Here is a 14,340-nt window from a genome sequence, read left to right as displayed (position 1 = left end):
CTTTATTCTATGTACTTGAGTGACAATTTGTATATCAGTTGTGATCGTATGCCCTCCTGCTGCAATGCCACCTTTCTCCACAATGTGCTACAAGAAAATTTAGACTAGCACATGAATGTGCTTGTCTAAATTGTCTTGTAGTATACATTGAGGGTAGCGTCTCTTTTAGACTGAACACACCCATCTACCTGGGGCTTCTGAGCAGAGTATAAATGTAGCTGGTTCCTACACTGCCCTGAATATTGTAGGCTTAGGTAAGTCCAAGAGAGGCAGTTCTGTTAGTGTTAGGCCTCATGCACACGGCTGTTTGGGTCCGCATCCGAGCCGCCGTTTTGGCGGCTCGGATACGGACCCATTCACTTCAATAGGGCCGTAAAAGACGCGGACAGCACTCAGTGTGCTCTCCGCATCCGTAGCTCCGTTCCGCGGCCCCGTTAAAAAAAAATTAACATGTCCTATTCTTGTCCACGCTTTGCGGACAAGAATAGGCATTTATATTGCCGATGCCTGTTCCGCAAATTGCAGAAGGCAACACGGGCGGCTTCCGTTTTTTTGCGGATCCGCGGACCGCAAAAAAACGGCACGGCCATGTGCATGAGGCCTTAGGCGCACTATTGTGGCTTAAATTGGAATACTTACATTTAGTCACATCTACTGTGCTCAACAGGAGCTCCCTGTACTACATGCCCTGTTATGCTTTCCAATTTTATGTACTGCCTCTACCAGTGCTACATCTCTACCCATGCTCCCTGTGCCCCTTGTACTGTACAGTACTGCTCGCCAACCTTACATGTTCCGTTTCACTGTTCACCTGTCCTTCATGCCCTGTTACTCTCCACCTTTATGGTACTGCCTTCTACCTGTGCCCCCTGTATTCTACCAGTGCTACATCTCCTGCACTGCTCTACCATTGCTCCCTTGTTAGCAATCTGGCAGTGTAAATGTAATGCTCGTTTTTCAAGTAATTCAATAGTTTGTGTGCACACAAAACAGTTTGCCGGCAACAGATCATCATGTGTAAACATGATCTGCTGCCGGCAAACGAGTCAGTATGGGGATGAGTGATGGCATTAGCCATCACTGCTCCCCATACTGAAGGAGATCTCTGCATGTAAATGCAGTGCTCTCCTCCACTGACGAGCTTCTGTCAGGAAGGAACAATCTGCTCTTTAGGTCTGTGTACTGGACCAAGACAAGATGCTTATTTGCACACTAGATAAAAGGGTATATTTATACATTGTAAACTTGAAATGAATTAAGGGAAGAAGCATTGTTTTCAACGTTGGAGGGCGATGGACAGAGGGCCTGTAATGAATGTTTGTGCGCCGTCAAGACAATAATTAGGAAGATTGTTCAGGTTTTGAGCTTTTGTTTTATTATAAAAATTAACTCTGTTACAGCTTGGCATACAGTAATTGATCTTTATACAGGTGACTGGTGATTTATTATACACAGCTTACAAAGTCAAGCTCATATTTTACAAAAAAAAAAAAATATATAAAAGAATTGTATGAGCGCGCGGCGCTGACCAAATGTTGGCCAATATCATAAATCCTCCATTACATCCTCGTGCAGATGTCATACCGGCAGCAGCAGAAAAGAAATCCGTGTTAAAGCTGGAAGCCAATGACATTAAGGGAGTCACACTCCTCCTTTTTATCACCTGTGATTAACTCGTAACATGCCAGGGGCTTTGGTCACTGCATACCTGATTGAGCCTAATATTACTGAAACAGAGCAGCAGTTACCTATAGTGTGCGACCGTTACATAGAGGAGAGCATCCAACTAGTGTTACCATCTCACAGAACCAGTTTTAAAAAAAGAGAAGCATCTTTTTTAAATGAAATGTGTAAAAAAAAAAAAAAATTATCTGCCAGTTAAAACCAGTGACACACACATCCCTTTTTTCTAATCTTTTACTTTCTGATTGCTGATTTTTTAATTCTATGTCCTGGACATGATTATGGGGGCGGCCATCTTGTCTGAGCTGTTCTTAACAGCATTTAGAAAATATTAAGAAAATTGCTTTATGGCAGCCCCATGGACCATAGACACAGTGGTCAGGAAGAGACCTCATTGTTTTCTAGGCGCGCCTTGTGCAGAGGTCATTGTACAATGAAAGAATAGATAAGCTTTGACAATCACCTATTGTGAATGGTGGATCCTGTCTTATTACAGTCCAGATTAGAAGGACAGATATCACCTCCGTGTATAGATAAGGAGGTAACTGCAGTAAAGTGATCTGTAAAGACCAAGAGGTCACGCCTATTAGGCTTAGTGGCCAGTGCAAAAACTGCAGGATTTTATGATTTTTGTTTAAATATGACATGGAAAATTAAAAATAAGAATAAAAAATTCTTTAAAAATATGTTAAACATAAACCCGTGATTTGAACAATAGGTCATTTTCTGATGACAAATTCCCTTAAAGGGGGATGTCCAGGATTAGAAAAACATGGCTGCTTCCTCCCACGATACTACACTTGTCCACAGGTTGTGGGTGGTATTGCTGAGCATTCACTTCCATGAAGTTGAGCTGCAACACCATACACAAAACAGGGAGAGGTCTGGTGCGATTTCTGGAACAAAGCAGCCATGTTTTTTCTTACCTTGTATGACCCCTTTAAGGCTCACACAGTGAGTCAGGCCACTTTTACACGGCAGCATTGAAAGTGCAGTGTGAACTATACTCATAAGAACGTATTTTTGGCTCTTGGCATAGCAAACAGCAGGGTGTCGCATCACAGTAGGGGTGTACTTAAAGGAGCACTCAACCTAAAGGAGATTACATTATTGTTCTATCCAATCTATTGTCCCCCTTTATTAGGCCTTTCAGACCGGGTAAAGATGGAGTTCAATCTCCACCTCTCCATATTTCCCCATTCATAAGGATAAAAGAAGCAGAGATGTGAGAATCTGTTGGCGCGCACAGCAGTGGAACGGAGGGGTATTTATAAAATAAAAAAAGTGTTTGGATCTATAGGGTCTACACTATCTGGTACGCATACCAGTTTCTCATAGGCTACATACACACAACTGTTGTGTGGTCTTCAAACCGCAAAACACGGAACGGCATGGACAGCCATTAATATAACTGCCTATTCTTGTCCGCAAAACACGGACAGCCATTAATATAACTGCCTATTCTTGTCCGCAAAACACGGACAAGAATAGGACAGGTTTTTTTTTTGCGGACCACGGAACAGAGCAACGGATGCGGACAGCACACGGAGTGCTGTCCATATCTTTTGCGGCCCCATTGAAGAGAATGGGTCCGCATCCGAGCTGCCAAAACAACGGCCGTGTGCATGAGGCCATACACAAACCCACGATAGGTCCTCTTTAGGTGACATCTTCTATTAGGAGTGAAGAGTCAATGGACACTAACACTTCCCGTCTCCCCACTACCCAGAATTTTAGCCAAACCAAAAGGTCCTCTTCAATCTAAACCCCTGCTGGTCACGTCTTGAGTATGGTATTGGATCTGACATTTGCTATGTTTAGATACCCACAAGAAAAATCACCCCAAAACGTCTAAAAATGCGATATACATAAGAAAAACAAACCGTTCACTCACCCTGTTCATATAGATTAATCCTGACGGGTGCTTGGAACCATGCATGAGAGCTTAAACAAGAAATGTGAAGAAAGTCCGGCACTCCACACAGTTGGATAAAAACTTCAATACTTCATTGTAGAAATCACAAACCTGGATCCAACCGCCCATACAAACAATGACACGTTTTGATCAGAAAAGAATAGCCTGAATGAGATCTTTTCTGACTGAAACGTGTCATGTATGATTTCTACCAGAAAGCACTGAAGATTTTATCCAACCACGTGGAGTGCCAGGCCTTCTTCACTTGAAATGTGGTATAATGGAGACTGGACATACTGCACAGACATCGATGTCTATATACACACACAGGTATACGGCATATAAACATGAGGAGAGTACAAAACAATGTTACATGGCTTATAAATACAGTACAGTATCTACATTGTATGTGGTATAAAAACACTTAAAATTTGCAGACTTTGTAAAATAGAAACAATACATCTCTAACTCCAGCTGCCAGAAGGGGACGCCACCTCTGTGATAAATGGGGAGACACAAACTTTGGTGATATAAAGTAACAAAAAAAAACTGCAACACAAGTAACAGCCCCATCCTCATAGTGGTTTAGGAACAGATTAGTGGTATATTAGACATATCATGCTGCTATATAGTTGACTGTATAGGGAATAAGCCACAGCTTTGCTCAATTCCATATGCAGTGATGATGGAATTCGACATAGGACATATCCAGGGAACAAATGATGGTGTACACCCACTAGGTAGCCTTAAATGCAGCAGCAGTGGAGCTCCCCTTTAATTCTTGAAAACTGTTGCAGTTTTCCGCAGTTCATTTACAGTGGCTCTGCAGGTTTCTGTGGTTTAATGCAGACTCATACACATGAGCATCAGATGTAAGTTTGTCATACAGTGAAATTTGCACCCAGAGTCGGGAGACCAGGGTTGGCAGGACATGTGTACACAGCGGTGCACGGTATGTGAATCATTGCTCAGGTGTGAGTCCAATTAAAAATAAAATTTAAAAATTACTATCATAGTTGTTAATCATTTAAGTGCCCCAGACACGGTAAGGATTAACGTAGAACTTTTTTTGGCATTAAAATCTGGCGTTGCGTCTCCTCGGCAGCTGATTAAGGCATTGTGTGTATTCTGTTTGCAAAAATATATTTATATATCTTTATATATTTGTACAATATATGGGTAGAATGAGAATCTTTTATACAAAAGCTTAAACGTCAGATGAGGGGGAGGAGCTGCGCCTTGCGTTAACGGCTGAACAGCATGACGAGGAGTGAGTTAAGAAAATATATAAATATGTTTCTCTATGTACAAGTCTGTCCACGGAATGACCCTGCCCTCTTCTACTCAGATCGCTTCCGGAAATAAAATCTGTACATGAAATTAAAAACATTAAGAGGAGCAAAGTCCCCTCTCCACAGGTATTCTTGTATTTACAGGGCTGGGGGGCTCATGAGGAGTCCGTACATGGAGAGGGGGGAGGCGGGTACAGATGATGAGAGTAGCTGCGCTCTGTGTATGGAGATGGAGGACAACTCTCCTCAGCAGACAGGTACTGGCTGCGCGGTGTTGGGGGAGGGGGCACCGGCTCAGAGTCATAGTTCAGATCACTGGTGTAGCCTTTAGCAGTGGTGGACATGAGGCGGTGGCTCGGCGTGTAGTCACTGTCGCACACGTCAGTACTGCATGGCGTGGTTGGAGGAGCAAAGTGACGGTAGCTGTATGGTCTGTAACTGAAATAATAAACACATGATCAACATATTATGCCACCTGGGTGATAGATGTACGGAAATTCAGCTTAAAGGGGACACCTTTCTGCAAAATTACAGTAATGCCATAGAGTAGCATGTAGCTGCTGCTAATTGGCCTCTGAGCTTTACTTTAGACTGCGTGGAGGTGGCCTCAATCAGTAAATGGGGATGCCGTTGGCCATATCGTTTTCAAGATGGCGCTTTTCCTCTTGTACCATTCCTGCGCTGAGCGGCAGCGACTGTATAAACCTTCCTGGACAACTTTATTCAAATGTCATTACATCCTACTGTATGGCATTATTGTAACTTTGCAGCAAAGTGGGCAACCCCTTTATTAATAGTGTATAAAAGTTCTTCCACTTTCTAATACACTTTGGGGCAGATTCACAGCGTGTAATACAACAGTCTTCGTAAAAGGTCTCTTAAAAGGGGTATTCCAGGTTTTGGCCATTGACAGCCTATGTTCAGAATAGACCATCAATATCTTACAGTTGGGGGACTGACACCCCGCTAATCAGCTGTTTCAGAGTATCTCCGGTGTCAGAACTACACAGCTCTGTTCACTGTGTAGTGGACGGAGCTGGTTACTGTAGTGCTGCTCATAATGTTTACACTTCCTGACATTTTTGAAAAGTGACAAGTATAAAAAGTTGGAAATTATACCCCAAACATGACAAGGATAGGCCATCTATATGAACATATCGGAAAAAAAACAACTTTCATTTCTCAGCAGACAGGGCAGCATAAACTGGTGACAGATAAAATAACCTAGTAGTTTTGGAAAAAGCTGCATTCAGCAGCTCCAGCATGAGCCAAGTGTGGAGTCCACCCAATACAGTGCACAAGCTTGGGAGTCCTCATATTCATAAGCTCTTCTGCCCCCTGCTGCTGAACGACAGCTCTTTAGCTATGGCTCGTGAATATGAGGACTCGAGTGATCAGACACTGGTGGCTAGACCTGCACCAATTCAAGAAAGTGACCCAGAGTTGAGAGGGCAGTGTAAAAATGGTGACAGATTCCCTTTAATCGTACAAAGTAATGTTTAGGATGGATACAATTAAGGCTACTTTCACACTTGCGGCAGAGTGATCCGGCAAGCAGTTCCGTCGCCGGAACCGGCAATCTGCATGCAAACGGATAGCATTTGTAGACTGATCCGGATGTGGATCAGTCTTACAAATGCATTGCAAGAACGGATCTGTCTGTCCGCATGTCATCCGGAGAAACGGATCCGTTATATATTTTCTTTACATTTTTACCGGAAGAACGAATCTGGCATTCCGATATTTTTAATGCAGGATCCGGCACTAATACATTTTAATCCGGCATTCCGGCAACTGATCTGGAATTTTGGACGGAGAGAATACCGCAGCATGATGCAGTATTTCCTCCGTCCAAAACGCTGTTCAGTGACTGAACTGAAGACATCCTGAACGGATTTCTCTCCATTCAGAATGCATTAGGATAAAACTGATCAGTTCTTTTCCGTTATTGAGCCCCTAGGACGTAACTCTGTGCCGGAAAAGAAAAACGCTAGTGTGAAAGTATCCTAAAGCATTAGGTCAGGACAAGTTTTCAGCCAGCCCGGAACCATTTCCGTGCACTGGATAAGTCATCTCCTACATGCCTGACTATTTCTATGGTGGTGAGCTGACTTTTCATTCCTATATGCTCTTCAGTGAGAACCAGGATGTAAACAGGGGTCTTAATTTTCACTGAAAGCAGAGATCTTGACCGGCACGGCACAGTGCTACACTGTCACATCATGACTTGTGCAAGGCACAGCTCTGAGTGGATGCTGGAGAACACTTCTAAACAGTGAGACAAGAGGCGAATCCTGTCTTGCCCTGACCTAAGGAGTGCTCATTACCTGTAAGACCGGTGTGTGGATGGGCTATTGGAGGAATAACCAAACTCCATGGTGTAATGTGAACGCTCCGTGGCTGGGGAAGGCGGAGGATTCAGAATCTGAAAATGGAAGGAAATACATTACTAGGGAAGATTTACTAGTGCAAAAAAATGTCATCCAAAGCAGAATATTCAACAATGAGGACAAATCACTCGACTGATCCCATGAGATGTCAACTCTTCATGGAAGATGGGGGACTGTGGAAAGTAGATCGTCATATTCTTCAAAGACTGGATGCTTCATTAGTGTATAAGGAACACTTCTGCACCTTTCTAATAGAGAGTTGTGCTGTTGATATGTATCGTTCACAGCGAATTTTATAAACTGAATATAACTAACAAACCCTCAGCTGTGAGGAGTATAACTCCTGTACACATTTTCAGTCTGTGGATGTAATTATTTTCTCATTCATGGACAGTAAGCAGAGATCTTGAAAACAGTGAGGAAGTGAAACACCGTTTATTGGTGCAAAACCTTCTATTACCCAATAAAAGATCTTTCGGGATTATTTTGGAAGTACGCCATGGAAAATTTCACAACACTATCGAACTGTCTCCACATCATCAGACTGCATTTACAGAGACCTTGACTCACCGGTGGAAAATAAGTTCCTTTGGTACTGGACGAGCTGCTAGATGATGCTCCGGTCACATGTGCGCGATCATACGGCGGCCCGCTGCTCCCACCCATAATGCTCAGGGAACTTATTACAGACTTCCCACGTGACATTCCTGCAGATGAAACCATCATAAAAAAAAATTACAGGAAGAGACAATCCTAATGACCGGCAATAATAACCAGTCATATGAAGACCACAACACAAAGTAAAGTGTGGAGCATGCTAGTAGTGAAAGGGTTACAAGACAGGAGAGACGGCTGTGAATTTCTGCACCCAAAGTGTGTGAAACCCGATTCCATGACCGGTACAATGAACTCACAGCACCCACATGCAACTGGATACAGGTCCTCACTCTATACACTGGGGGAAGGATGTTGGCAGCTCTTTGTTGTAGAGTGGGGGTGGAGATGGCGCGTCTAGAACAGGACACCATAAGGCAGGGGTGGCCAACCTGAGGCTCTCCAGCTGTTGCAAAACTACAACTCCCAGCATGCCCAGACTACCTACAGCTATCAGCTTACAGCAGGGCATAGCGGGAGTTGTAGTTTTACAACAGCTGGAGAGCCGCAGGTTGGTCATGCCTGCTATAAGGGATATGAAGCAATACCATTTCTTAAAGGTGTTTTGCACACTTACAGTTCCAGGTTTCCATTACACATAAGACAAAGCAGCACAGAAAGACCCCAATGTGTCAAATGTGGAGAACTGATTAACCCCCCTCATCGCATATAGACGCACAGTTAAAAGGGAGTCTTTCACCTAAACTGACCATTATAGAACACTAACACCATGATCTGCATTATAGTCCCCATATTGGAATGCTACTTACCGTATAGCTGCCCATCATAAAAACACTTTTATTCAATATGTTAATTAGGTTCTGAAGGTGCCCAAGGGCGGCGTTCAAGCGGCCGGTGCCCAGGCCCCTCGTCGCTTTTCATATGAAACCCCTCCCATTTCGCCCCTCTGGCCCGCCCTAGGTTCTTCAGAAATGCAGCGCCAGCGCAGTTCACAAGATTCGCCACACCTGCGCACTTCATTCCCCAATCCGGCACAAGCGCATTAAACGCTCTTGTGCCTCTGCCTATAACGGGGAATGAAGTGCGCAGGCGCGGCGAATCTTGTGAACAGGGCTGCATTTCTGAAGAACCTAGGGTGGGTGAGAGGGGTGAAAGGGGAGGGGTTTCATATGAAAAGCGACGAGGGATCTGGGCACCGGCCGCTTGAACGCCACCCCCTGGGCACCTTCAGAACCTAATTAACATATTGAATAAAAGTGTTTTTATGATGGGCAGCTATACGGTAAGTAGCATTCCGATATGGGGACTATAATGCAGATCATGGTGTTAGTGTTCTATAATGGTCAGTTTAGGTGAAAGACTCCCTTTAAGCCTTGTGTGGGACATCGCAGAATATAACAGCTGATAGCCCACTGTAACCGAGATTGTGGTGTTCTCTTGTATAGCCATGGTAGCCCAGAGGGGCTCCAACAAAAGCCAGCCCCCCATCCCCCCATTTCAGCCATGACTAGATGCCTATCGGGCCATGCCTGTCAATTATATGACTTGTACCCTGCATTTTTCTTAGAGCTAGAAGGTGAAGACTAGCTGCTATGATGTCTCCCATATACAGCACACAAAGAGGCGATACTGCTCCCCTATTTCTCTGTAGAATACTCTCAGGAGCAGCAGAAGGAACATGGAGGGCATTATAGTGACGCTGAGCAGCAGTGAATCCAGCACTGGGGCGAAAGTAGTATCAGTCCCTCACAAGATGGGTAGCATCTAACCTGATCCCTTAGTTAGAAGGCAGTTCATCTAGTCTCTCAATAAGAAATTTACCAATGAATTGAGAGAGAGTAATCAGTGCAGGAGAGAGAAGAAGCAGCTGATAACAGAGTAAGTCATTTTTCTCTAATAAAGCTATATTTCAAACTCTCTTACATTCACTTCTACTAATGATTTATGCAGAGGTTGTTGAAATGACAGTGACCATTGAAGTAGTTTGTAAATTGATACTTGTTGACTTTTTGAATGCATAAAGCAAGCAGCAGCAACACTTCAAAATGGCAGTACACCCACCTGGCAGGGAGCTGGTAAGAGAGCTTGGGTGGGGCACATATCCCAGGGGCACAGAGGCCGGACCATGCACCACATAGTCGTTCGCCATGGTCTCACCATCGCCCTTCATACGGGGGCACAACACCCTCTGGCAGACAAAGTAAACACCACCGACCACAAAGACAGTGAGGATGACACCAATGATGGAGCCAATGGTGTTTGTTGAGGGTGGAGGTGGCTCTTCTGTAGGATCTGTAAGGGACAATACATGATATTAGGTGGGAGGGGTAGGTGAATCTAGGGGTGGGGTATGGTGTATTATATCATCAACTCACAGCAGCCCAATTCATCGGAGCCGTCGCTGCAGTCCCTGTTGTGGTCACATCGTCTGTGTTTTCCTATGCACTGGCCATTGGTGCAATGAAACTGGTCAGCAGTGCAGATTTCTGAGGAAACGGGAAGAAGGTACAATTAAACATAAGGCAGTGACCGCAAGCTGTTGAGGTCAGCTGAGGGTTGTAGTTTTGCAATCACTGGACAGCCACAGGCTGGAAAACTCCAAATCTAAGAAATAGAAGAAAATCCCACCAAACAGTGCCCCATCTGTTCCAGGTAAAACTGGGTTAGAATAATATGGTCACCAAGCTTTCCAAAGGAAGCCAAATTCAGCAGCAGATTGGACTACAGGATGCTCACCATTGCAGTTTTTCTCGTCAGACTTGTCCTGGCAGTTGGCCTCCCCATTACACCTGAGAGAAGAGTCTATGCACTGCCCGCTGGCACACTGGAACTGGGTACTGGAGCACTTGGGGCAGTTGTGTTCATCACTGTTGTCAACGCACTCCATGAAGCCGTCACAGCGCCACTCTGCAGGAATGCAGTCCACCTCTCCGGTGTAACAAGTGAACTGCTGGGGGGAGCAGGTGGGGGGCTCTGGAAAAAATAAAGAGACAGGAGGTTAATACATCCTGATGTTATATGGCACACTAACATGTAACACTTTAAGGACCATTTTGCTGCGAGTCACACAGGTTGAAATGAATAAAATGACAAGGTTTGCTGAATATTTCCCACAGATCTATACAATCTGCTCGGCTCCTCTTGCTCTATAACCCGCTGTCTGCAGATGGCACTGCATTTCGTGGCGACAGGTTTTCTTCATCAATGGAACAATTTTGAGATTCATATAACTTTTTAATTAACTAAACACTTTTGTGTGGTGGTGGTGTTTATTGGGGGAAAATACTTCAAGTCCACCATTGCTTTTTAAGCTTTAAATTTAAGTTTTTTTGTTTTTTGTTTTGTTAAAGCCATTAAACTTTACAATGGGACTTCACAATGCACTTATATAATGCTTTGGTATACCAATGCATTATTGCCTGTCCAGTAATAAAGGCTGGGTCTGACATAGCCATGGCAGACCTGGGGGCCACTGTTTGGAGATGCCACAGTCAGTATTGAAAAGTTTGGTCACTCACCTCCACAGGACAGCTCATCCTGTAAAAGGACCAAGTGCATGGGACATGAGCAACGAGTTGTTCCATCACCTTTCACTATACATATGTGTGAGCAGCCGCCATTCTCCTGTGCGCAGGGGTGCTCCTCTGAAAGAGAAAAATTAACTGCTGATCAACCTTTCTGCTCATTCAGCATTTCTTAAAATTAGTGCCAACAACTGCAGGACTCACTGTAGTCCTTCACACTCAGTTCTGTCACAGCATGGATATCAGTCAGGAATGGGATCCGGGCCTGGATTTTTGTGCGCCCCTCTCGACCCATTTTATCAATGCGTTCAATCATCTGCTGTTGTCGGTCGATCCAGTACAGGTGGTTACCAAAAACCGTGAGTCCCACCGGCTGCAGCACATTGGAATCTTCCAGCACAATGCGGTTCCCACCTGTCAGTGAGACATTATGTGAGAGACCAAACTTCACAAGCAATACAAAAAAATAGTATTCAATGACGCTGAAATTCCTACAATCTGTCTTTCAATAATCCAGTACAGAAGTATCATGTACGCAAACAGAAGACTAATCCCCTTCTAAACGATTAACGTCATTGCCACAAATTCGGCATATTTCTGGTCTTCTACACTATTGTAAAACAGTCCATGATAATGATGATGAATTAATTGATCATACCCCCTGAAAGGCTATGTCCACCAACACAATTTTTTATTTATTGTCCCAATGCGGCAAAAATGAAACCTTAAAAAAAACAAAAAAAAAAAAACGTAGCAGCCGGTTTTAATTTAAAACCTCCTGTGACTTTCTTTAGCTCCTCCATGAAAACAGAAAATCCAACCCTATGCAGTCAGGTCCTGCAGTCATACTCGCATCTGTCCAATACTTATTTCTCACTGACCTAATGTATGTTAGAAAAGAACTGGGAACAGAAGGGAGAATTCACGCAGGATATCAGACTACACAGGCTCTGCATGGAAGCTGTAATATCCTCTGAACAAGGAGATTTAAACCTACTGCAAGGTTGCATCAGGTTTCACTTTAGATGCACTGGGACTAAAATAGAAAAAAAGTACTTGCTATGGTGGACATAGAATTTTTTTTGGTTACCTACCATAAAATCCCTCTCTCTTCTGTTCATTGGGGGACACAGGATAGACCATGGGTACAGTGTTCCTTCCTCCCACTAGCTACACCCTTCCCACAGAGACTAAGCTAGATCAGTGCATTAGAAGGAGAAACAAGGTGGCATAATAATGGAGAAACCCGCAACAGACGGGTCTCTGTTCATCTCAAACTACCCAACAAAAGAGCAATCAGGGTGGGAGCCATGTCCCTGGTAAACTAAACAGAAAGGATTTTATGGTAAGTAACTAAAAATGTTCTCACTCGTGTCAGGACACAGGACAGACCACATAGCCCTAAGTAGCCATTGTTGACTCCTGCATTTAAAGAAGGCTCCCGCATTGCTTCCTGCTCTCCTTTACAAACATATCCGAACATCAAGAAGCTCAGATGACGGGCATGCAAAACATGGCAGCTCGGTGCACCTATCATCCCTGGCCATTGCCTGCCACAGACTGCAATGTGAGCTGCAGCAATTTAAATTATTACTTGCCAGCATACTACATTATACAAGACCATATATAGAGACACTTATCTCTCCTATAGGACAGGAGAGTGCGATACGTATAGAACTGAGCACTACGCATGCTAAATATTGTCATAGGGGCTCACACTACTGAAGATTCCAGTAATCAAAGGTTAGTGCAGCGCAGCCCAGTGGTCAGCTGTGGGAGTGGGGGAGCGATATACACAAGAATAGAGGACAGGAATAGTTTCAGTGGAGTCCCGGGGTCCCTTGATACTGAGCATGTGTTTGAAGACTCATTGGTCTCCCCACTCTTAGTAAGGGGGGGGGGGGGGGTTGTGGGGCTCCCTGTAATCCCTGTGCAAACGTAAAAGTGCCCCAAAAAAATGATCAGCAGACTTACAGGTATGTCTGCCTCCTACAGACACTAAGCAAAAACTGATCTAGCTTAGTCCCTATAGAGTGGAAGGAGGGAACATGGAGCTGTGCGACAATGGCACAGATCAGAAAACACCACAAATTTGAACAGGTGGCATGTAAAACTCAATTTTCCTGCAGAGGGCACTGCTGGAGAATTGACAGTCCAACTGGGGCTTTTCCCAGCCATAACCATATTATTTACAGGGCCGGCTAACGAGGCACCCGCTTTAAATAACCTAATGCTTCTTACCAGACAGGTCGCTGCTTTCGATCCGTCTCAAGTCTGAATCTGCCCAAAATAACTTTCCCATTTTATTATCCAGGGCAAGAGCGATGGGTTTACTAAGACCGGTGAAGAAGAGAACCTCACGTTCTGTCCCATCCAGCGCGGCGCGCTCTATTTTGGCTGAACGTTCCTGTAGATTGGTGAAATACATGTACCTGGAGAAGCAGAAGAACACCAGCAATAGGTCAGCCATGCATATAACAATTATTAGAGGGCCATAGACTGATCATTCACTCGACAAGAATAATTCTCACTCACCCTCTCTCTGGGTTCACCAGGATGGCTCTGGGTCGGTCTTGCTCTCCTTTCAGAACGATTCCTACAGCGCGGCCATCCATGCGGGTGACATTTATAACATTGGTCGCCTCGCAGGTCCAATATATGAAACGGCTGTAGATGTCAATGCTCATGTCGTAGGGCTGCATGTCTAGGTTCTGGTTGGGGTTTGTGTTGGAAACCAAGGTCACGTTCTGAAAGGTAGGGTTAAACTAGAAAGGGTAATATCAAGCGGTTCCATGTGCCAGTCTATGAGGCATTATATACTGGGCATAAAAACTGAAAAAAAGAAGTTTAGGTCCAACGTTTCTTAAAGGGTTCCAAGTTCCATTCAAGTGAACAGGAGCTGAGCTGCAATAAGACAAGAG

General features: G+C 44.3%; 1 protein-coding gene across 1 annotated transcript in view; it reads right to left on the bottom strand.

Annotated features, from left to right (window-relative positions):
* Positions 1-3,561: 3,561 nt before the first annotated feature.
* Positions 3,562-14,340, bottom strand: part of LRP6 (LDL receptor related protein 6) — a 50,625-nt gene continuing 39,846 nt past the window's right edge. Inside the window, exons 14-23 of the mRNA XM_040437157.1 lie at positions 13,955-14,166; positions 13,661-13,851; positions 11,624-11,833; positions 11,414-11,539; positions 10,632-10,868; positions 10,271-10,381; positions 9,957-10,187; positions 7,851-7,987; positions 7,218-7,315; positions 3,562-5,328 (exon numbers count right to left, since the gene is read on the bottom strand). Coding sequence (XP_040293091.1) covers positions 5,046-5,328; positions 7,218-7,315; positions 7,851-7,987; positions 9,957-10,187; positions 10,271-10,381; positions 10,632-10,868; positions 11,414-11,539; positions 11,624-11,833; positions 13,661-13,851; positions 13,955-14,166 — 1,836 coding nt within the window. The 3' untranslated portion in view covers positions 3,562-5,045. The remainder of the gene's footprint in view (positions 5,329-7,217; positions 7,316-7,850; positions 7,988-9,956; positions 10,188-10,270; positions 10,382-10,631; positions 10,869-11,413; positions 11,540-11,623; positions 11,834-13,660; positions 13,852-13,954; positions 14,167-14,340) is intronic.

This window comes from Bufo bufo, chromosome 1 (assembly GCF_905171765.1).
Source record: "Bufo bufo chromosome 1, aBufBuf1.1, whole genome shotgun sequence".
NCBI lineage: Eukaryota > Metazoa > Chordata > Amphibia > Anura > Bufonidae > Bufo > Bufo bufo.
The sequence above is the reverse complement of the archived record's forward strand: the minus strand, read 5'-3'. Positions and strand labels throughout refer to the sequence as shown.